Genomic DNA, 24,687 nt, shown 5'->3' with positions numbered 1-24,687 from the left:
TGGTGGTCGACAAGACTAATAGCAGTGTTAATGGAAACATGAAAAAGTGCAGAAGGGCTTTGGTATGGGAGTAGCGACTGAGATGGTGAACCTGCAGTTGGGAGGGGTTGGCGCAGGCTCGCCATGTAACTGGATGGGTCCTTGAGGCCCCTGAAATTCCAATATAATGGCTCGGTAGTCAAAAATGACTAGGCTCAACGTAGATAACCATTGAACACTGAGGATGATATCCACACCAGCCATGAGGACAAAAGCATCAATACAGATGGAGTGAGTGGGTGTTCTGATTTGTAGTTGGCAAACCAAACCTTCAGTGGTGATGTAATCACCATTCCCAACAAGGACATGGGTGGGTGGTGTAGCTTCAATGGAAGATGAAGGTGGTCAGCTATGCAGGATTGCACAAAGTTGTGTGCACTGCCACCATCAATCAAGATATGTACCTGCGTGCCATTCACAAAACCAATAAGGCAAAGACTGGTGAGGGAGGTAGTACAAGGCAAAGTGTAATAGGATAGTTCGGTGTCAGGAAGGGGCTCTGGCGAAGGTTCTACTGAGGAAACAGAGGTGTCAAATGGGTCAAGGGGTTCATCTGCAGGTGTTCAACATCACGATCAAACAAATGTTTCGTTTTGCCCCGATGACTTGGTGTGAAATGCTCATCGCAGTGGTAGCATAAACCACATTCACGCCAACACTGCATTTCAGAGGGCTGAGTTTCTTAATTGGTATGGTGGCAAGCACTGAGGAAGAAGGTGGAGATGGCAATGTGGGTAGCAAAGGACATGTAGGTGGCATGGGCAAGAGGGGCCCATGTGGGGTGAAAAAATTAGTGCAGAGTGGAGCAGGACATGTGGCGTAGGCCAACTTGGATTCTTAAACGCATGCGAGGCCAAAGGCCTGGGACATGGTAGCAGGACAGAAGGCAAGCACCTCATGGTGAATTTCAGGTTTCAAACCAGAAATAAAGCAACTTAGTAGGAAGGAAGGGGAAATATTGCTGGTACAGTTGGCTAAGGATTCAAATAAGGATTGATCGTTAGTGATGATGGCTGTTTGGATGAGTTTCGTGAGGACTCCCTAAGGATCTCCAAACTCAAAGGGTCCAAAGCGGATTTCCAGGAAGCGAGCGAAGCTAGACCAAAAGGAAATTGGGCATTATAAAACATCCATTGGAACCATTCTAGAGCCTGGCCATCCATATGGAATGAGGAGATGAGAAGACATTGATCATCCTAAGTGCCACGATAATCAAAGAAGCATTCAACTTTGAAAATCCATCCTACTGGATCATCACCAACAAAACAAGGGAAATCCAAACGAATAGTACAAGTTTGGATTGGTGGCACCTGATCAAGAAAATTGGAAGTAAAAGTGTTACCAGATTGATTGAGGATGGTGTGGGGCTATCTATGATGGGTTGCTCGGGTTCAACGGAGGATGAGGGAAGACAATGGAGCGTTCGCTCCAGTCTGACATCCATGGCAGTGAGGTGCAGAGAAGTTTTGGATATGGGCTTGCTGCTGGGAAGTTAGCGTGGATTGGAAGGAGTCCACTCGGCCACTATGGTTTTCTATAGTCTCGCGCACTCCTTTGAGGGCTTTATCGAGTTGATGCAGGCGGGTCCATCTGCCATGAACACCAAGAGGTTGAACCAAATGTTATGATCTACAGAGAGAAATTTCTACTTCGAGGGTAGGCACCTCCTAGAGAACAAGACGAAGGAAAAGAAACTGCGCTGTCACTCTATTCATGCCTTCTCATAGCTTGATTACAAATATTATGCTATAATTTCATTACAATCTTCTACCTATATGCTTGAGACCAAACAATGCGAACAGTTAGTAACAACGACCATAACGACAACAGAAATAGTCGACCAAAGAATAATTCAGGTTTGTGTCGGTCAAAGATCCTCTGACCATGGCCAAGGGGATACCGAATAACCATACGACTTCCAGCTGCGATCTCAACACGCTTAAGTGTACCAACATAAAGGAAAACATAAAAGTGTTGTTCATGATTCTTTTTTCTCCACTTAACTGATCTGAAGTCGCTGTCCGGAACGTCCGTTCACCCAAAGAAACACAAGCAAACCACTTATCCTTGAATTTCATCTCCGCCTGCAAGAGTAGGAAGAAATACAAAACTTATTCTGAAACACGATTCTGATTTCTGGAAACAAGTGCATATGAGAGTCGAAGGAAAGAAAAATTACACCGATTATTGTGATGAGTGCGATTCCGGCGATATCATCGGTAGAGAGGAGCTTGTGCTGAGTATGAGAACTCGAATGACTGCCGCTGCTGTGGCGATGCAAGTGGAGTCGACGCCTGAAACGGGAAACACGAGACTGTTTCAAGGTGTCCGTAGCATCTGAAGAGTCTGACTCGTCGGATTTAGAGCTTCCATGGCCCATTCTGCTTCTTTCAGTCTCAGGCTTCTCAGCTCTGACAAACTTCGCCGGCTGTGTTCACCTTTTTCTGTCTCTGAAAAAACTTCGCCGGCGGTTACGACCGGTTCTCCGGACACATCAAACGAAAATCGAGCAGAGCGCCAATGGCTGTAGAATTTGGAACGATGACCAACGGATGGACTGTAGAAGCGCATTGACATAAATACCCCTAAGATGTTTCTGTTGACAGACATATCTTTATTTCATTTTTTTTTTTTTTTTTTTCTTTCTTCGTCATCCTAATATTACAGCGTATTTTCTTGCCATAAAGAAAATTTTATCTTTTATTTTTAATTGAAGATTATAACATAAGGCTTGAATCTTGGCATTCATTTAGGGCCCGTTTGGTTATGCGAATCCAGAGATTTCAAATCTCTGGATTCACAAATGGGAGATTTTACCGTTTGGTTGGGAATCTCTAGATTCAGAAATCAGATTCACATTTTACACTAAAACGTGAATTTGTAGATTAGGGATGAGGTGAAATCCGAGATTTCACCCATATTATCAAGCGTAAAGATTTGAACCATAATTCATAAATATTTTTGGATAAATTGAAATTTCATTCCAAAAATTCAAATTAACCAACGTTATTTTCCCTGACTCTAGAGTTTGGCGGTTTGAAATCTCATTTGGCTCGTCCCGGCCCAATTATTTGTTTATTTCGCTTCGTCAAAAGAGTTAAATGTGGGGTTAGTTATAAGTTAAAATAATAATAATAATAATAATATATAAGATTTGTATATGTTTTTTTCTTTTTACTGTTGAAAACTTTTAATATGCATGAAGAATAAGTTAATGAGATTCATTAACGGACTTTTCTGAAGAGAAGGATAAATCAGTACGATAAAAAAAATAAAAATAAGAAAAAAAAAAATTTGGTAAGCAGTACTTCATTCATTAAAAAAAAACATTGAGGTTTTACCTTAGAAGTGAGGGCAGGATTTAAAAGAATTAGCGAAGCCTTAACAGGTGGAGTCGCAGGGGAAATGAGATCCCTTCAAGGGTAATTCTGGATAACAAAGGAATTGTTGGGCTGGAGAAACTTCGAAGCATATACTTTTTTTCTTTTGGTTGGAACTTCGAAGTATATACTTGATCTGGGATCATGTGAAATTTTAACACCAGAAAAAGAAGCAGATAGGAATGTCTCTTTCCTAGGGGCCCGGGCTCCAGAAAGAGTTGGGACTTGGGAGCGCTTTTTTCTGGGTGGAAAGTTTCAACTTTTATGGGCTTCATCAGTTCGTTGATGGTGTGTGTATGAATGCGCTTTTGTCTGGATTTAGTCAAAGTTGGGGTTGCTTTCAAACTTTTCTTAATAGATACATATGTAGGGTTCTAATTTTTGGATGGGTGCGCACTGGGCACCCTCCATAAAGCAGAAATGCAATTGCTGAAATTAATGATGGGGAATGGAAAAGGAAAACAAAGACCTGTTGAACAAAAAGGTCCACCTCTTTTAGCAATTACATCCTTCGCCACATAATCCTCCAATGCACACTTGTTTTTCTGTCCATCCAGACAGATTCATTTCATTTCCTCTACAGACATTTCCCAAACTAAATCTTCAGTGGTTCTCCCATTCCGCTTGGATCATCTTCATGGTATGTTATCGATGTAGGAAAGGATCTAAAATGCTACATCTATCCTAACGTGGGCATAATTCTGAATGCCAAGACTGACTGCCGGTCTTAGTGGTTTGCAGTTTGCACAAACACGGCAGCCACCGAAGACTTGGGCGCAACATTGGCAGAATTTTTCTTTTTTTACCCATTACGAAAAGAAAATTATAAAACAAAACAAAGCACAAAGTTCAGTAAAAAGAAATATTTTGTTTATCATTAAACCATACGAACTTTCCACCCTGAAGGGCTACTATTTTCTGTAATGTTCGACATGCCTCAAAACCGGGGGGAAAAGGAATCCATGCCTACATTCAACATCAAGAATCTCAGCCAACGCCCCCCTTAAATTCTTCTGCTCCAGCCAAATAAAAGAATATAAAAGATGACTGCCATGGCACCAGTATACGCTATAAGCATCGGATGGCCACCCAACAATATACCATTCAGAGTCTCAGACGTCCATTATCAAACAGCCATCTCTGAGCTTCTCTTTATAATTAATGACTATTGTCCTTAGTCATCATCCTTGCAGTCAAATTTACCATCACGATAATCTTCTTCTCCCTGGGGTAGCCAGAGATAAAGGAGCACACTTGAGGTACAAACCCATTGCACAATGTTACCATATGGAAGATACAGTAGACACACAATCCGCATCCCAAAGAATGAGACCTCCATCATTCCCCATTTTTAGGGGTGTTAAGAGGTGAAAAGCTTCTATATGCAACCACAAAGCTCACGTACTTCCCAGCAGTGACCTCTCAAATACAAGAGTGACCCAGCAGTGGAAGAATGGGGCAGGGAGAAGAACGCCAAGCTGAACGCCAAGCTCAGTGGACAATGTTTTCCTGTCCTGAAAAGTAAAGAACTGGAAGCTGTAGTTTGGAGAACTACCATGTATTGAACACAGGCAATCCAGATCATCTGAGTGTCAACAACCCCAGCAGAATCGTAATGGAAAACACATCAGAAATATCCTTCCTAAGGAGATGGCTTCCAATCAAATTGAAGATTATTGAAGCTGTTTACTGCACCCAGCCCACTTAACAGCCGGTTCCCCAAATCTTGGTGATGGTTCACCCCAGGGTCCTGAGTCATTGACGGCATGCCAATGCGCCCATTCAATGCCACTGAGTTGTTCCCCATAGCAACTCTGACACCATTAACTGTGGCCGATGGACCAATTCCAACACCCATATTACCATATCCCATACCACCAACACCTGAACCGTGGCCAATCCCATTTCCAGCCAAGCAGTTCCCCCCACTGAGGGACATGTTACTCCCTATCTGTGTGATTCCATTGATGCTTTTGATGTCATTCCCCAAGGAACCAACACCACCCAAACTACCCCCACCATTTAGCTGAGGAGACATCATAATCTCTTGTATGACCTGGTGGACAGAGCTCTGGGAATCATTTGGATCAGCCTCGCTGGCCCGAGTTGGCCGTTGCATTGCAACAGTGGCTGGTGAATTTGCAGTATTCATCTGGTTCACTGTGTGTACTGCTCCTGGCAACGTACTGTGAGAGTTATGGGGGTTGTTAGATGAGGGTGACGGCGAGGGAAATGGGGATGACGGATTCATTTGAGCCTGGGGTATTGAACTTGAGGAGCCCGTAGATGGAATATGAACCATATTCCCACCATATGGACTAGTCGATGGAATCTGAACTGTATTCCCTCCATATGAAATGTTAACATTAGCCATTGGGTTTTCCTGCCTTAAATTCATGGAGTTCTGGTGCAGCAGCCCCACAATGGTGCTTGCAGATGTGGAAGTGGATGCTGAGTTGGGGGAATTATTTACACCAACTACACCACCATTAGCAGTAAGCTGCGCACCACTGACCTGTACAGAACTCTGATCATTGTTTAAGTTTTGAACAGTTTGTTGTTGTTGTTGCTGCTGCTGTTGCTGCTGCTCATCAGGTTGCTGGCCCTGACTGTGAAGCCCAGATGAAGTGCTGGTCCTCCGAGGGAAGTTGATTAAACTTGCTGAATAATAAGACGACATCATTAGTACACTAGCATGATATTTCCAATAAACGATAAAAGGCAACTCAGAAGAACTCATCTGTCTCTAACATACTAGCACTGCCCATCAAGCGATGCTCCCACTATGTTGACGTAATTAATATTGTCACTCATGAAGAAAAATCAGTCCAGTTCTACAACAGTAAATTGAAATATGAAAAGCCCCAACCATAAATAGAACTCCACTAGAACTCCAACCATGAAAAGATGGGAATGGTGATTGGAAGTGTACAACACCCAACCCACCACACAAACACAAACACAGGGAGAAAGAACAATGCCAGAAGATAGAGGTAGGAAGAAAGCAATCAGATTCCTACAAAATCTTGCAAACACATGTAAGAATCCCAATTCATCATCCCTGCCTTTTCTAATGCCACCATTACTAAGGGAACTTCTTTCTATAATTTAACCTGGAGGTCAAATCCAAATCGTATGTAGTGAGTTCTGCCATACCAGTAAATGTAAAGAGCTGCAGCTTCATAAAGCATCTTCGCATTTACCCAAAAAAAAAAGGTAAAGCATCTTGGCAACAGGAATTTTGAAAGGACCAACCTCCATCAGAACTGGTAAAGATCTCCAAGTTGTCTTGGTTGCAGGCCTGGCTAAAACAAAACCCAGTGCGGAAACCCAAGGATTTTGACCCTCTGGGGCAATCTAGAGAGGCCCAGGGTGTCACAATCTCAAACAACATTATCTGACATAATACCTGTTTTGGGCCCGACTGAAACCGAAACTGAGAATTGGAACCTTGACTGGGCTGCGGTTTACAGAAAAACAAATCTTAAGTATACTTTTGGAATATGGGTAATTGACAAGGCCCAGTTGTGTCAACCCATTAGAATGTTCATAGTCAACAAATTTCAGGCTGCTAACAATTTCGATCTCAGCACCACCCATTTATGTCCAAATCATTCATTACTAAACCAATTATGCAAAGAATCAAATTCCAAGTTATCCAAATACGGAAGCTTTTGTATAATTCCTTGCAAGTGCTACATGGCAGGACAAGCCTAAATCCAGTGTAAAGAGAATTTTGCACCCATCTCACTGGAAGAAAATAAAGAACAGCACCATTGTAATTTGAAGCCCCTTTTGAATCATTCTGGGCTGAAATTGTACCAGCCATATGGGCACACAACATCCTGTCATGTGGGCAGATCATGAAGAGAGAGATATCACTAAGCATACCAACATCCAGCATTTCCCTATACCCATGCAGTGTGCACAATTTTTTTTTTTTTTTGGTAGACAGTGTGCACAATTATGGCACCACATTGGCAGCTGTTCAGCTCTTAGCCTCTCCAAGAACAAAAATTCAAACCTTAAAAAGGAATATAATCAGAAGAGGAACAATAAGAAAGAAATTGGAAACTTTACCCATAGGTCCAGTCCCTGTTTCTCTGCTATAATCGATTAAATCTTTCATGCTGTTAACGACTTCTGAAATCTGCATATTTTTATCCACAAAACATCACAAACAAAATGAGATTTTGTCACAACAAAACCAATTAACAGTAACCTCAACAAAACCTCCTACATGAACAGAGCTCTGGGGTCAGTAGGAATGCTCCATAATATTTTTAATCAAATTGGGGGAAATAGATTAGCAAGACAGCTAATATTTGCATAATTAAGTTGAAGGAGGAACACACACTAGACGAGTATACCAATAACGCATACCTTATTCTGCTTACATGTCTACTATCTAGAGCCCCCAATAAATATAACCAAAACTAAATATCTGAAGGGAATATTGCCTAATGAATTTCAGCAAGAATTTTCAGTCGAAAATCAAGAAACTCATTCGCAGGTAGGGCTGCAACAGGGCCAGGCTGGGCCGGGTTTTTGCAATCCCAAGCCCAGCCCTATATCTTCTAATCTGAGCCCATTCCCGCGCTGACCCTAGTTCAGGGCCAAGGATTATTGTCCCTAGCCCTAAGCCCTACAGGGCCAAACCAAGCTCATTCCCACCCTGATTGGCCCTAATTGGGCCCGGTCAGGATGGGTTGGCCCTGATTAACCCTGATTGGCCCTGTCCCTTGCCCTAACCCTGATTGGCCATGTCTCTGGCCCTGATTGGCCTTGTCCCTAGCCTTAATTGGTCCTATCCTTGGACCTAAAATATCAACCAAAAAAAAAAGTATCACAATTTAACTAAAAATAAAATTCATAGAAATATAAGATGATTCAAGCTCCTACAAAAATGATAAAATGGTCAATAAGTTGATAGTGTTGCTTTAAACATAAATAAATTCACACTCCATAATTCTATATTGAGCTCTGAAAGTTTCTCATTGCTTTGGTGATGGAAATTGAAAACCTCTCCCATTGATATCCTTATTCAACAAAAAAATCCATATTCAAAACCTTGTTAACAAGTAAATCAATGATAATTTAGTATTGGTATTTTTTTCGTAGTTAAAGAAAATGATATTTTAGTTACAAACACAGCTATCTATCCTTAATAAGTTTTTTTTAAATACCACATTGGAGGCAAAAGAAAGATGTCAATATTCATGATGAGAAGTTGGGGTGTAGATTTGTTAGATATTAATTCTCTATATACTAATTTGTATAAATATATTTGTTAGATATTAATTCTCTATATACTAATTTGTGTTATTTATAATGTATTATCTCACCTTAGTCCCCAAAAAAAATCAATGTTTTTTGGGAACTAAAAATGACTTAGTTCGAAAAATAAAATTACCTTAACAATAATATAAAAAGTGAACTCATAGTCTAATATGACCAAAATGACAGAAGTCAAAATCGAGACTTATAGTTATATCAATGTTAATATGAAGATTAGGGTAAAAATCTAGTACATGATCAAGGTCAAATTAACATTAAGACTATAGCCAAAATTAGGGTCAAGATCAGGGCTAAAATCAGATGGATGCTTACTACATTGGTAATGAAGATATAATTTATTTTTATTAATTTTCTAAAAAACATGATCATGTTTTTAAAATTTGACACGTGTTAAGTATTCACCCATGTGGATTAGAATTAATTCATCTCCATATGGGTGGAGGGTCCATATTCAAATCAAGGCCAGGATCAGGGCCAAAATCATGGGCCTAGATCATGGCCAAGATCAGGGCCAAAATCAAGGCCAAAATCAAGGCCAAGATCAGGGCTAATATAAGGGCCAAAATCAAGGTCAAAATCAAGGTTAGAATCAGGGCCAGATGAGGGTAAAAATCAGGCCCAAAATCAAGGACGGTCCAGGACTAGCTAGGCAGGCCAGAGAGTAAACCCAGGCCCGCCCTTGGCCCTAGTTCAGGGCCAGAATATTTTGGCCCTCACCCGCCCTTAGGGCCAAAATCTTTAGCCCAAGCCCTATTCAGGCTCAAGGCAGGCTTAGGGTGGGTCAAGGCCGCCAGGGCCAAACTTGCACCCCTAATTGCAGGCATGTCTTTGTCTTCCCTTCATCCTGGTATTGATAACTTTTGTTAGCAGTACTAGCAGCTGATCACCAGGCGCTCAGATGGGCCGGCAAACAAGTTCTCCAGTGGAAATTCTTGCTTTGAAAGGAAACCAGAAACCATGGTTAACAAGGTTATACTAAGTTAAAATATCCCAAAATCTAGAAAGGAACCCTCAGAGAATGAATTCGGTGGAAAAATCAAGGTGAGAAGCATGAATCAACACAGAACACATTAGTTGTTGATTTACCCAGGAACCGTGGAAATTGTGCTAATTTGAGCTAAATTCCCACAACCAATATGAATTGAAACCACCTGCTTGTTGAACTCCTCTAATATTGACATAGGATTTACTTGATTAGGTGGGAATCGAATCAACTAATCACTAACAAATATCACTAAAACTGACAAGTTGCTGTTTGAAGTATCACAATCCAAAGTGAACATAGGAACAGATAAGTGTCTTTATATTCAGAAATGAATCCTAAATCTACAGGTGGTCTGCAGTTCAAAGAATGAACAAGAATCACATTAGATAGATACAATTACAGAAAAGTGATGAGAACTGCATAACAAAAGTAACACCCATGCAATTTGCAATCATAGTGACCCAACAGGCTACCTGCATATGCATAATGCTTGATCATATTCCTGTTATCCTCCAAATAGATTCACATCTGGAAAGTGAAAATTGTGGATGTATTGCAACAGAACAAGCAAATTACCTGAAGACATCTCACATATCTCTTTGTATATCCCAGATCATTCACTAAAGGCACTTCCAAAGCTTTTGCTAATTGACGAGCAGAGGCCACAAACCTGATGAAGAATAACATTTTCTGATCAATCTAAGTGATTTCCATATACAACAAATATAAATTAGAAATATGCTCAGTTAGATCAATCATTGACAAATAGGCACAGAACACTGTGCATCACTACTGATTACCATGTACAATATTCTAAAGAGTAGGCAACCACTTGCTCTTTTGACCACCAATAATTAATAAGAACAATATTATGATTACAAATTCAAAGACTTTCAGGAAACAGAGCACTGAATTACACATCTGAGTGAAAGAAGAAAGTAAAGTGGGCGCAATTAACATGCATTAGTGACATTTTAAGTTAATCAGCACCTAAAATTACCATGTCAAGAATTTTGTTCATCACGAGGATGCTGTAGCGTCAATTATCCACAATATATAAAATAATCAGCCAGAGAAGTTCCTGTATATGAGCTAGGTATTGTAAGGTAGCAGAAGAGTCTGCCATTTGGTTACCACAATAGCATAACCCACAGAGAAGATGCTTTTTAACCAATAATTACTGCCATTTTACCCCTCTCTCTGTTCCCAATAGTTAATTCTTAGGGTGGGTCAACCATTCAAATTACAGGGAACCCCTCAGTATTAGCCACATGGACAATTACTTATCATTTCCAACACTCTGGTCTTTTTGTGGCCTGTTTTGCAAAGTGGAGTAGTCCTACTGGATTTTCTATGCCTATCAAAATAGAAATAAAGACCTGGGAGAAAAATGGTCCTGCAGGTAAATCAATTGCTGGCAATACCAAGAGATTGCTGCAGGATTGTCTTTTCCGACGAGAGTTTCTAACCATTCAAGTTTTTGAACCAGCCCAAAAATGAAAAGCAAACTTTAAGTCACTTAACTATATATCTGTGCCTACCAAGCAAATCAGTAACCATCTGATTGTTCTTGGACTTCCAATAAAATGGATTTAAATTGCAAGAGGCAAATTTTATAAAAGCCCAACAATGAGATCAAATGGTCCCATGAATTGTCCATGCTTCCTCAGTATTTAAAATTGTTAAGCTAGTCCCAATTTTAATTCCAAATTCCACCAAAAACAGGAACAGAAACTACGACTAGAACAAAGGAAAAGAAGGCAAAGTCCTTGATGTAAACCCAATTTTAGGGTAAGGGTTTCCTGGATGAATTCCCTAAAGGGTTTGTCTAGATTGCTCCAGCAACTAATTCTAAATGCTCAAGAACAGAACTATCGAAGAAGTGGGCAGGGTAAGTTCCATGCCGGTTCCGTCAGTGTCTTGTACTGCATTTCTTGAACTCTAACGAGCAAAGAGACAACGATGGAGAAAAGGTGAAAGGTCTTACATTTTATTTTAGAGAAAATTACTTGGACATACTTGCTTATCTGACAATCCAAGGAACATACCCTGTTCTTCTGACAACTATTTGTATGTGCCCTACTTTACACTCGTTGTTTGACTTAAACCCAGCAGTGAGATTTGAAATTTACAATTTTAAAGACCAAAATACCTTTGCTAACTTACTCTGACTCATGTACTCTTAACTAAATTTACTTTTTTGCACTTAATAACTTATTATGTTGCCCAACTCATTTCACTTTTTTGGTATCATTTTTTATTTTCATTCTCACTTACAAAAATCATCATAATATACATTTTTAATAAAAATGTAAAACGGTATGAAAAATAGGTTTGATATGTCCGTTTGGAAATGAGGAGAGATCCCTCTTCACCCATCTTCCTCCCTAATTCTAAAATATTACACTGCAACGGATTCTCTGAATCTGTTTTTATTGTTTTGCAACTCAACACAATAGAATCACTAGTTGCTTTCTAGATCCAGAAGTTTTCAGCTGGAAAAATCAGATCTAAAAATTTAATTTAATTTAATTTAATTTAAAATAAATAAATAAAAATGTCGCCCTTATTGGTAACCTATAACCAACCTGCAAACCCACCATTCCATCTACGTAGCAAAATCACAAAATTCATTACATCAACTTCAAATGCTACCTCCAATTCAATGACATCATTGTCAAGATCTGCAAAAATTTCATAGCTTCTAATCAAACTGTATTCGATGCTTCCATTAATATCACTGATTTCCTTACTATTACTGTTGAACATCTGTCAGCCGGACATGATAAAACCATTGACCATAGAGATAGTGATGTCATTAATTTGCCGATAAAAACAGATATACGGAATTTTAAGGATATTTGCTCCTACTAGTTTGGACAACCTATACATGGATCAACTGGAAGTACCTGTGATATGGATGAGGTTTAGGCCCAACAAAAGGAAAATTTTGCTGTGTTCTATGAAGACTACTGTAGGTTCTTGATTTCTAAATCTGAGAAATACATAGCAATTAAGCATATCGGTTCCATTGTTAGGAACGGCCAAGGTTGGCTTGCAGCAAGGGTGCTAAGTTGTGGAGAAGGGAGGTGGGTCGCAGCAATGGATGGTGCTGGAGTTGCACTTGGGGTTGATCAGGGGGGTTGGACAAAGTAAAGAGATGCAGGTGGCAAAAACAGCATGGACATAAGGGACGATGGTTGATGGTCTGTTATTCGCCCTGCAGGTACTACTTTGCTGCAGTTCAGGGTTGTGTTGACTTCATAGGGTTATTTTGGGAGGTCTTGATGGAGAAGAGGGATCAAGGGCAAAAACAATTTACTCAAGGGTGTGTGGAATATTTTATGTTATCAAGGGTACTATGGTCATTAAATCTATAAATCTCAAATCTCACTGTTAACTAACCATGAAACTTAACGGACTAGATTTAAGGGAAATGATAAATGTAAAGTTAATGGATCAGCTATGCTGTATGGTGCAAAGTGTTGGGCTGTTAAGAAGCATCACATAGAAAAACATAGCATAGCATAAATGAGGATGGTAAGATGGATGAGTGGCAAAACTAGGGAGTTTTAAGGAATGATCACATTAGAGCTGGTGTACGAGTAGCTCCAATAAATGATAAGATACAAAAATAACAATTGAGGAGGCATGGCCACATTCAACAGAGGCCTTTAAATGCCCCTATACAGAGAAGTCATTTAATCCCGATCAAAGGAACTGGAAGAGCTAAGGGCAGACCTAAGATAACCTTAGAAGTGGTGAGAAAGGATATGCATGGTTTAGGCCTTGTATCTAGTAAATCTTCAAATAGAACTGATTGGAAGGCCAAGATCCATGTAGCCAACAGAATTTTGTTGTTGTTGATAAGTGTAAAGTAGCAGATGTACAACTAATTTCAGAAGAACAGGTTTGCTCCCTGGATTGCCAGATAACCCAAGGAATGTACGAGTTTCTCTTTTATTATATGAAATCAGTATAAAAGACAACATTTCAGAATCAACAAGATCAACCGAAGGCAGGGTGAAGGTTGAGTTTTCTTTTTCTTTTTTTGTGGAGGGGGGCAATTAAAGAAAGAGATGCAAGGAAGATGCATGAGAACCCGCTAATAAGTGGACTCTAAATAATATTTGAAACGTAAGGCACCTAACCTAGTTCTATGAAACATTCAGCACCTCAGCTATAATTAACCCATTCTTGATTTGTTCTTACTCAATCTCCTGGATTTTACAATATATGTATTATTCCTCCATATCCCCGCATCTGTTTCCAACTGATATGGAGAAATTATGATCAGACCGGGTTCATACCTGGTTCGACCCTCGACCCCGGTCGAGACAGAGGGAACCGACTCGCTCTCGAGCGAACCGGATCCAGAAGATGGCTTGCTGAGGAAGAAAACTTATTCAGCTACAAGCACGCCCTAATTCAACTGATGAATTAGGTTAATTACCCTAATGATGGCAGATTCAAATTGACGGCTGCGGCTAATCATTATCGAAGGGATAATCATCGCATAACCGAAAGGTTATCTCAGGAGTCCTCTACTAGTCCAAACTAGTAGAAGTCTATTGCTCAACGGATCTAACTATTAAGATCCAACGACTACCCGAAGAAGGCTCAAGTGCATCCAACGAAGGAGATTCGAAGGTACACTCTATATAAACCTCACTGCCATACGAGGTGAGGGACACAATCTGAGACTCAGATTCAGATACATACTAATAGACGTAAACTATCAGCGGCTTACGATTTAGATCACCTTTCCCAGTTCTTTATTCCTTAGCTCTATGCTTCTAGCAGAGCCGTTTGTGATTAAGTTCATCAACTGACTTAGCCTTCGGAGGTGGACTCCCGACCCCCGCGGTCGGGCCACATCTGACGCTTTCGTTTTGCAGGTCATCAAGAGGAGATCTAAGGGTTGAGCAGATTTTGGACGCATCATTTGGCGCCGTTTGTGGGAACATCAGTTGAAAAGCCATGGTGACTAGATCAGCAGCAGCCGCTGCACAGCGCGATTCCGGTGTTCAGATCCCTGGAGCGAATAATCCAGATATTCCCCAGGGAAGCCAAAATCCTATCGAGGTAGATGGTGGTCAGGGAGGACGTAATCCTCCTGATACATTCCAAGATCAATTGAATCAGGTAAAGATTCAACTCTTGGAAGTGAGCCAAGCACTCCGCATGCTCACCAGACGAGTGGTTTTACCACAAGAACCTGATCAACGCGATTCAGGGAGACGTGCGTTGCCACGTAATCAAAGATTGTCTGAAGACCGGAATATCGGTCAGAATTTTCATGAAGGAGACCGAGGACCTAGGAGGATTGACGATCAACCTAGGCGAGACGATCGGTTCGACAGACCGCAAGAGAGTACAACTGATTCAAATACAAGGTTGGATACAGGGGTAAGAACTCACTCACCAACTGTCAGAAGAACCGTTCGTGATGATCGAGCAGTTCGCGATGAAAGGAATGTTCGTGATGGACGGGTCGTTCGTGATGATCGGATAGCTCGAGAGGATCGTGTTAATCGAGGTCGTGATCATATTGCTGAAGATCACCCGACCCAGATTGGTCAGGAATTGGCCAACATCAATCAGAAATTAGGGCAATTGGCTAAGGGAAGGATAACTGAGGATATTTACTCAGTCATTCGGAAGACCCCCTTTGCCGAGCCAATTGCGGGATATCAGTTTCCCCATAACTTCCGTTTGCCTACCTTTTCTACATTCGATGGCTCCGGAGATCCAACAGCTCACATTGGCTATTACCAACAGACCATGGCAGTTTCAGGTAATTCTGATGAAATTTTATGCAGGGTTTTTGGTTCATCTTTAACTGGAGCAGCACAAAAGTGGTTTTCGAACCTCCCCTCTGGAAGGATCGTAAACTTTGATGAATTGGCGCAAATTCATAGGGCGATTCCAGAGTGGAATACAGGTCAAAAAGACAGAAGAAACCTTGTTTACTGTCAGGCAAGGAAAAAACGAATCAATCAGAGAGTTTCTGAAAAGATTCAACAAAGTAACGATGGAGATAGAAAATTTGGATGAGCAAGTAGCCAAAACTGCTCTATTCACGGGACTTACTAATCGGAAACTCCTGGAGTTATTACTACAGGATATGCCTACAACTTATGTTGAGTTGGTACAGAGATGCCAGAAGCAGACCGAAGTCATGGAGATTCTAGATGCGCGCCAAGGAGATAATAAAGTCTCCAATAAGGAACAGAAGGCTCCTGAGCAGAAGCAAAAGCCAAAGAAAAATGTTCGTGATCGGGTTGGAAAATCTCAGGCTTGGCGCCAGAGGTCTCCCTATAAAAGTGAATATACTCCATTGAATGTTCCTCGGGCTGATATTCTAAATATCATCAAAAGAAAAAATATTTTGAAGTGGCCGCCTAAAATTCTTTTGAAGCCTGGAGAGCAACAGGATCGAGAAAAGTATTGCCGATTCCACAAGGACTATGATCATTATACAAATGATTGTCGTCATCTGAAAGCAGATATTGAGAGATTAATATCTCAGGGACACTTGTCCAATTTTGTTAGCAGAAGGAGGGAGGAGCCACGTGAGCCACGCGCGGCTGCTCCTAAAAGGGATCGTTCGGTTAGTTCAGAACGATCAAGGGAGGCTCCGAAGTCTAAGAAGGGCAAGGAGGTGACTGAAGCTACTCGGTCACCAATACTTACCATCTTCGGAGGACCAGAGCCCGAATCACTCCGGAGTTTGAAAACAAAATCCAAATTTGTCGGAACCGAAGAGACGCAGAAGTGAAAAAAGCTGAATGGTGAGGATTCTATCACCTTTGGCGAGGAGGATGAAAGAGGCGTCTGTTTACCTCATGATGATGCTATAGTCATCAAGGTAGAAATTGCACGTCGGGAAGTGCATAGAGTTTTGGTTGATATAGGGTCTGCAGCTGACCTAATTTCTTATGAAGTGTATCAAAAATTGAAGGTGGATCAAGACTTGATGGAGCCTTCATCCACGCATCTATATGGTTTTGCAGGGTCATCTGCGGTGGCGGAAGGATCTGTCCAGTTGGACTTATCTATTGGAAGTTTTCCTAAGGAAACAACCGTCCGAATCAATTTTTTGGTGGTTCGGGAACTGCCAGCTTACAATGTTATCTTCGGGCGACCATCTTTATCCAAGATAGGTGCTATTGTTTCGACAAAACACCTAAAGATAAAATTCCCGACTGATATGGGAATTGGTCAAGTCTCCTCTGACCAGAGGATCTCTCGGCAATGTTACGTTGCCTATTTAAAAGACAAGGAGGGCCCGAGGAAGGTGACTGCCCTACCTATAGAAGTTCGAGACGATCGGGAAGAAGCAGAAATGCAAAGGCCCGAACCAGTGGAGAAGCTGGAGCAAATCCAACTGTGTACCGAGGATAAAAAGAAAATCACTTATATCGGGTCTGAACAGCTGGAGGAATTCAAAGATGAGTTGAAGTTATTTCTTCAACAGAATAACGACATATTTGCATGGTCTGCTGAAGACATGCCAGGAATCGATCGGGCTGTCGCAGAGCATAAACTCTGGATAGATCCTAAGGTGAAACCAGTGATACAAAAAAGGAGAAATTTCTCCATTGAAAAGTATGAAGCCGTTCGGGGCGAGGTTGAAAAACTGAAGAATTCTGGTTTCATAGAACCAATTGAATGCCCAACCTGGTTAGCTAACGTGGTAATGGTAAAAAAGGCGAATGGGAAGTGGAGAATGTGTATAGATTACACAGATCTCAACAAGGCTTGCCCTAAAGATTGCTATCCGTTACCTCGGATTGACCGCTTGATAGATGCGACTGCAGGATAAGTTTCATGGACGCCTACTCAGGGTATAATCAGATCCTTATGAATAAGGAAGATGAGAAGTTTACGGCTTTCATGACTAATCGTGAAAGCTACTACTATAAAGTCATGCCATTTGGCCTGAAGAACGCAGGAGCAACATATCAGAGGGCCGTCAACAAGATTTTCAAAAATTTGATAGGGAAGAATGTTGAAGCTTATGTTGACGACATGCTTGTAAAGAGCTTTACAAAAGCAAATCATATTGCAGATTTGACTGAGGTATTCTCAATACTGCGAAAATATCAAATGAAGCTGAATCCAGAAAAATGCGCTTTTGGAGTTTCCTCAGGAAAATTTTTGGGCTTCATGGTGTCACAGAGAGGTATTGAGGCTAATCCTGCCAAAATACGAGCTCTGATTGATATGGAGGCTCCCAAAACTGTTCGTGATGTGCAGTGTTTAACAGGGAGAGTTGCCGCTTTGAATCGATTCATCTCCAAGTCTGGAGAAAAGTGTTTGCCATTCTTCAAGGCACTCAAAGATTTGAGGGGTAACAAGGAGGCAAAATGGACCGAAGAATGCCAGAAAGCTTTCGAGGAGTTAAAAGAAGCACTCGGACAACCGCCGATCTTGTCCCGACCAGAGAAGGGGGAAATATTACAGCTATATCTAGCGATGTCCCTTTCAGCGGTCAGTGCAGTACTTGTTCGTGAGAAAGATAAAAAACAGTGGCCGATTTACTATGTGAGCCACGTATTGCTAGATGCGGAGACACGATATTCGCAGATTGAGAAGCAGGCTCTGGCTCTCATGATGGCCGCCAGGAAGCTAAGGCCATACTTTCAGGCTCATCCAATTGAGGTATTTACAACTTTTCCTCTCAATAAAGTTTTTAATAAACCTGATTTATCTGGAAGGATGGTGTCCTGGTCGGTTGAACTCAGCAAGTTCCAAGTGAGCTTTAAGCCCAAAACCGCAATCAAGGCTCAGGCGCTAGCCGATTTTGTAGTAGAAACTACTGCACCGGTGGAATCCACCGTCGAGGATCCCATTATACCAACCATTTGGGAGGTATATGTGGATGGTTCGAGTAATAAAGATGGAGCAGGAGCTGGAATTCTATTGAAAAGTCCAGCAGGATTTATTATTCCATATGCTTTGAGATTTGCATTTGAAGCAAGTAATAACGAAGCAGAATATGAGGCTCTGATAGCTGGACTTCGGTTGTCAAAAGCGTTATCTATCGCAGATGTTACTATTTATAGTGACTCTCAACTTATAGTCAACCAAGTCCAGGGGGAGTACGGTATTAAAGAACCACGCTTGCAGAAATATCAAAAGATAGTGCAGGCATTTCAAAACCAATTTCGGAATTTGAAGATATCTCAGATTTTGAGGAATGAAAATTCAGTGGCAGATGAGCTATCCCGACTAACCAATGCCAAAGAAAAGAATCTAGACCCTTCGGTCTATATTGAAGAGATAACTTTTCCAAGTTATCATGAGAAAGAAATTTCTTATATTGAAGCAGAGCGTTGCTGGATGGATCCGATAATCGAGTATCTGAGAGATGACAAATTACCTGAGGATCCGAAAGAGGCAAGGTTGATCAAGATACGATCAGCGAGATTTGTCATTCAGAATGGGAGACTATACAAAAGATCTTATTTTGGACCCCTTATAAGATGTATAGGCCCCGAAGGAGCAAAGTCGGCTTTGGCTGAGGTTCATGAAGGAATTTGTGGGGCTCACATGGGTGGACGAGCCCTGGCCCACAAAATTCTAAGACTTGGGTTATATTGGCCTAAGATCCAAGAGGCTGCTATGGAGTATGTTCGTCGATGTGGCAACTGTCAAATTCATGCTACAGTATCGAAGCGCCCGGCGGAAACCATGACTTCAATTCTAGATCCCATTCCCTTTGCGATGTGGGGAATTGATATCATGGGCAAATTCACCAAGGCGTCAGGCGGACGGGAATATCTGATAGTAGCAATTGATTACTTCACGAAATGGGTTGAAGCCAGTGCACTGGCAGCAATTACTGAGAAATAAGTGGAGAAATTCGTGCTTGAGTCAATCATATATCGCTTTGGGATTCCAAAGATTATCATCATTGACCATGGTACTCAGTTCGACTGTCCGCAATTTGAGCAATTTTGCGGAACATATATGATCGAGCATCGTATGTCCTCAGTGGCATACCCCCAGAGCAATGGACAAGTAGAGGTTACTAACCGAACGCTACTGGAAGGAATAAAGAGAAGACTCGAAGCTGATAAGGCTTCTTGGGTCAAAGAACTTCATAACGTACTGTGGGCCTATAGAACTACGGTTCAAACACCCACAGGAGAAACTCCATTCAGGTTGGCATATGGATCCGAAGCATTGGCACCAGTGGAGATAATGGCGGGGACATTACGGGATCGAGAGTTCGAGGAAAAAGCAAATGAGCAAGGACTGCTTAATAGTCTTGATCTGTTGGACGAAGTTCGGGCAAAGGCAATAGCACGAACTCAACATTATCAAAGAAGGATAGCGTCTCATTATAATACTCGAGTGAAGAATCGTCGGTACTTAGCCGGAGATTTGGTGTTGAGAAACACCTTAGCTTCCGATCCACGTCACCAAAGAAAATTGGACCCTTCCTAGGAAGGACCTTATATTGTTGTAAAACCAGTTGGTTCAGGAGCTTACAGGCTGAAGAACATCAACACCCAAAAAGAGTTGGATCGTTCGTGGAATGCCAGGCATCTCAAAAAGTTTTATCCTTGATGATGATTTCAATTTTGTTCGCGATGTAAACATTTTCAACTCAATCAATGCAATTTTTGGCTTTCAACAAATTATCTTTTGATTGGAGGGCATCATACACCACATTCAAGAACAAGATCCAACTATAAGGCATCGGATGAAAATCCGTGTGGGTCCTTCAACACTTATGGAATTTTTTCGGAATTTCTTAAGTCGAGGCATCGGATGAAAATCCGAGTGAGTTCCTTCAGCAAGGCGTCGGTTTGAAACCCGAGTAAGTTCCTTCAAGACTTATTGAATTTTCGAATTATCCTTAAGTAAAGGCATCGGTTTAAACCCCGAGTGAGTTCCTTCTCAGACTTATTGTATTTCTCCGGAAATCCTTAAGTAAAGGCATCAGTTTAAAACCCGAGTGAGTTCCTTCTCAGACTTATTGTATTTCTCCGGAAATCCTTAAGTAAAGGCATTGGTTTAAAACCCGAGTGAGTTCCTTCTCAGACTTATTGTACTTCTCCGGAAATCTTTAAGTAAAGGCATTGTATTTCTCCGGAAATCTTTAAGTAAAGGCATTATTCTAAACAACTAAGACCTAGTACAACAGCGATTCAAGTGGCTAGCAAAGTCCAAGATGAAGTTAATTTCTTATTTCTTCAAAAGACCAGAAGAGGCTGGTCTCAACATCAAACATAAGATTACAAGAGCTGGATACAATCTTCGGTCCAAAAAGAAAGTCATCGTCGATGATCATTAAGAAGTCATACAAGATCGGCACAACTTTGCTAGAACAAACATATAAGTCAACCATTGGTATGGATTCAAGGAAAAGAAGAGGAGAAATGAGGATTACAAAAAACATTTCAGTATGTATAAAATCCTCCGCAATTTCATACTCTTTGTCTAGCTTGTCCAGGAGAAGTATGGTCTTCGACCAAACTTGCATTCAAGGCGAGCTTGTCATAATTGAATCCTTCCAAGGGAGAGTAAACAGGAGAGTCTTCCAGATAATGCATAATATCTGGATCAGAAGGCGGAGGATCAATCTTATTTTTGGTTCAGTCAGGAGGAGGAAGGCCCAGTTTGGTAAATACTTCAGGATGGCAAACAGCACTGTAGGGAGTCGTATCAAAGGCAGGATCCTTCCTTAATATTGATTCCCATACTTCGTTCTCACCATCCCGGTACGCCTGCAAGTTATAAGCATTCAGCATATCAACAAAGGGCTCTGCGAACATCAATTGGAAGGGATTCGGGCAAAGGAACGACAGCTTGCCTTTGGGGTAACGTTTCAGATCCTTTGGCTCCTGACTTTCCAACTCCTCGCTCCAATTGCCGGATCTTCTCCCTGGCATCGTCCAAGTCCGATTGAAGACGATCGATCACCGAATTCTTTTCTCCTGCAACCTCCCAAGCTAGTTTCCTAAGGCGAGCAATCTCAGCATCTTTAGCTTCAGAGATTTCCCGAAGCCTGGAAACTTCATTGCTCAACCTATTGAGCCTAGAGGCTGCTTCCACTTGGTTGTGGAAGTTACCAGTAAGACTCCTGCAAACAACTTCCGAGTTAAAAAGGAGCAGAAGAGTAATATTCAGAATCAAAAGATAATGAAGAAAGACTTACATCACCAGTGACTTCATAAAGACTTCATCTGGAAGTTTGGAAAGAATTGCGCTCTCAGAAGTCATTCGAGCAGCAGTGCACCATTCCAACGCTCTGTCAAACTCGTTTGACACTAATTCGGGCGAAGGATGAGAAGGATGAGCTACACCAAGAGAAGGATGAGCTGCATCACTTGTCACCCGACGGCGCTTCCTGGTGGCAAAATCCTCCAACTCCAAAGGAGAGGAGGAGGATGCCAAACAAGCACTGGAATTGGAAATAGGAGCAGCACCTGCTGGGACCACACCTTCATCAGACACCAACATAGTTGCCTCAGATGCCCGAAGAGTCTCCTTCGAGGGTGCACCAACGGTCTCTGCAGCAGGGGCGTCAGCAGCGCCATCAACAACGGAGTGATCAAGATCTTCCTGGGAAAGACGAGCGATCACTTCGGGCAAAAGAGGCGCAGGGACGGCATCAATAGAAACTGTGGGAATCTGACTTGAAGATTCACCAACAGCAGTCACCTTACGCTTGGAGGATTCACTAGCTGAAACCACCTCACTGGCCCCAACCACCGCCAACGGAAAGATTTTCTTACAAGATTTCGCTCTGATAAAGTTCGGGTTGATCTTGGGAGCCACTATATAAACAGAAAAGCCGTATCAGTACAGATATCCAACGACGAAAGAAAAGAGGGAAAACCCTAGTTCTCTATCACTTATGAAAAACCCGATTAACTAAACCCCAAGTACTACTACTGTGCAGTTTACTCAGGGGGAAAGGGGGAAAGAGATGAGTAATCAAAAAACTCACTCGTTCAGAGGTTGATAAAGTTATTGTTGGAGTACGAGGAATACGGAAGCAAGCAGGACGGAATGTCGCTTTAGAAAATCTAACTTGCAGATAGCAGGATAGATGGAGAGTACCCACGAAGGCTTTAAATAGCCTCAGGTATTAAGACGACGGTTGAGAGCTAAGGACAACCAATGGCCCAGATCGAAATGACGCTTCGAAATCCGCAGAAAGCAAGATCAACGGTCGGAGGGATGCCACATGGAAACATGTGGAGGCGAGCACCCGATGCAGGGATACCTCCAATCGTCGCACCGCCATTGTAATAATGGATGTATTTCCGATTCATTGGAAACAGTGAATGGTATACCAGAGCAAGGAAACGTTTGGACTTCGCAGATACGAGAAAGGAAACGTGTGGACATTGCAGTAAATGAAGTAGTGGGGAAGATTAATGCATCTTTCCAAAACGCATCTTCATAATATCTCTACAAGATTATTATTCGTCGAAGAATGTGAAGTTAAATGATAAGTTTTATCATTTATATTTTGATATTCAAGACAAGATTTCAGCAGGAGACAGGGAAATGGAAAGGCCAACATGAAAAAGAAGTGTCTATTCATTAGCAAGGAGGTCAATCTTTACAACAAGAAAGAAAGAAAGAAAGAAAGAAAGAAAGAAAGAAAGAAAGAGAAAAAAAAGATAACTCCCTAAGCCTCTTCTTCATTGTTGCCCGAAGAGCCCTGGTCGGGAGGACTTTTCTCAGGATCCTGAGAAGAGCCTTCCTCAAGAATAACATTGTCAGAGTCCTCTTTAGCAGCAGCTTGTGACTCGGTTTGTGACTTCTCCTCTAGAAGCGCCGGCTCGTCAGCCAGATATGCCTCATATTGTGGGTAAGCTGGAAAAGGATCATTTTCTTCCCGAGCCCAGTCTGGGAGATCCATGCCTAATTTCCCGAAGACCTCTTTATGGCACACCTCACGAAAGGGAGCAGTATCGAAGGCAGGGATTGATGCGAGAATTTGCTCCCAAACGTCATTTTGCCCCAAGCGATAAGCTTGGATGTTGTAGGCACCTAGCAGCTCGGAGAAAGGTACGCTGTTCAGGTACTTCTGAACACACTCCTTCCGAAGCTCTGGCTTGATGTGCTCGGGCTTGCTAGGGACCGCCCACTTCAGATATTCTTCGTTCTCCCTACATTGAAATTCAAGCCTGTCACCGAACAACGTGGCAACTTCTTTTTGCTTTTTGGCCTCGCGCTCGGCAACAGCGGCACGAGCCTTCGAAGCATCAAGGGCCTCCTTGAGGGAGATCACTTCTTCCTCATGCTTTCTTTGCAGCTCTTCTGCAGCTGTAGTCAGCCGGTCTATCTCAGAATTGGCTTTGGCCAAATTCTCTTCACAGGTCTGCAGCAAGGAGCTATTGCGGCCAACCCGGCTCAATGCTTCCATGTGTTGATAGAAGCTCAACACAGCATTCCTGGGAAGGCGGAAATTATCAGAAGAAGTTATAAGAAATTATGAAAAAATAAATAAGCAAGAAGACCGGTACCTGGTGGATTGACTAACAAGAGCAACGTCGTCCAGGGTTTCAAATTCCTGGCGATCGGAGAGAATCAGACTGAGGGAGCTCCACTCTGCAGCTTTCTCAGGATCTTGTGTCACCCTGTCGGTCAACTTCAGGGTCCACTGGGGGGTGAAGACCTCCTCACAATCCGTTGAAGTTTTGGATTTTTTATGGGAGGAAGCATCAATTGTATCATGCCTCCTTTTGGTTCGGGGGGAAGAGGAGACATTAGACCTCTCCACCATTGGCTTTTTCCCTTTACCCGAAGCATCATCCACGGGCCTGATATTCCTGATACCCCTGTAAGAGGGGTCGGGACAGGGAACAGAAGCCTCTTGATCTACGGTCAAGGCTCTGGGTGATCGTTGCTCGGCTGTCACAACGGCCCTAGCAGCCTTCACTCGCAGGTTCTCGGGGTTCATTCTTGGAGGCACTGCAAAGAAGAGCAAGAGTCAGAATTAAAGACATA

General features: G+C 42.0%; 2 protein-coding genes across 2 annotated transcripts in view; both read right to left on the bottom strand.

The window, feature by feature from the left end:
- Positions 1-2,602, bottom strand: part of LOC149008823 (phosphatidylserine decarboxylase proenzyme 3-like) — a 63,295-nt gene extending 60,693 nt beyond the window's left edge. Inside the window, exons 1-2 of the mRNA XM_089160661.1 lie at positions 2,219-2,602; positions 2,044-2,123 (exon numbers count right to left, since the gene is read on the bottom strand). Of these exons, the coding sequence (XP_089016787.1) occupies positions 2,044-2,123; positions 2,219-2,419 (281 nt within the window). The 5' untranslated portion in view covers positions 2,420-2,602. The remainder of the gene's footprint in view (positions 1-2,043; positions 2,124-2,218) is intronic.
- Positions 2,603-3,920: 1,318 nt separating this feature from the next.
- Positions 3,921-24,687, bottom strand: part of LOC149008822 (transcriptional corepressor SEUSS-like) — a 36,335-nt gene continuing 15,568 nt past the window's right edge. The window contains exons 9-11 of the mRNA XM_089161633.1: positions 10,279-10,372; positions 7,500-7,569; positions 3,921-6,080 (exon numbers count right to left, since the gene is read on the bottom strand). Of these exons, the coding sequence (XP_089017759.1) occupies positions 5,062-6,080; positions 7,500-7,569; positions 10,279-10,372 (1,183 nt within the window). The 3' untranslated portion in view covers positions 3,921-5,061. The remainder of the gene's footprint in view (positions 6,081-7,499; positions 7,570-10,278; positions 10,373-24,687) is intronic.

This window comes from Hakea prostrata, chromosome 7 (genome assembly GCF_041222555.1).
Source record: "Hakea prostrata isolate BN-2017 chromosome 7, UWA_Hpros_2, whole genome shotgun sequence".
Lineage (NCBI taxonomy): Eukaryota > Viridiplantae > Streptophyta > Magnoliopsida > Proteales > Proteaceae > Hakea > Hakea prostrata.
Note: the sequence above shows the minus strand (reverse complement) of the source record. Positions and strands in the feature narration are given on the sequence as shown.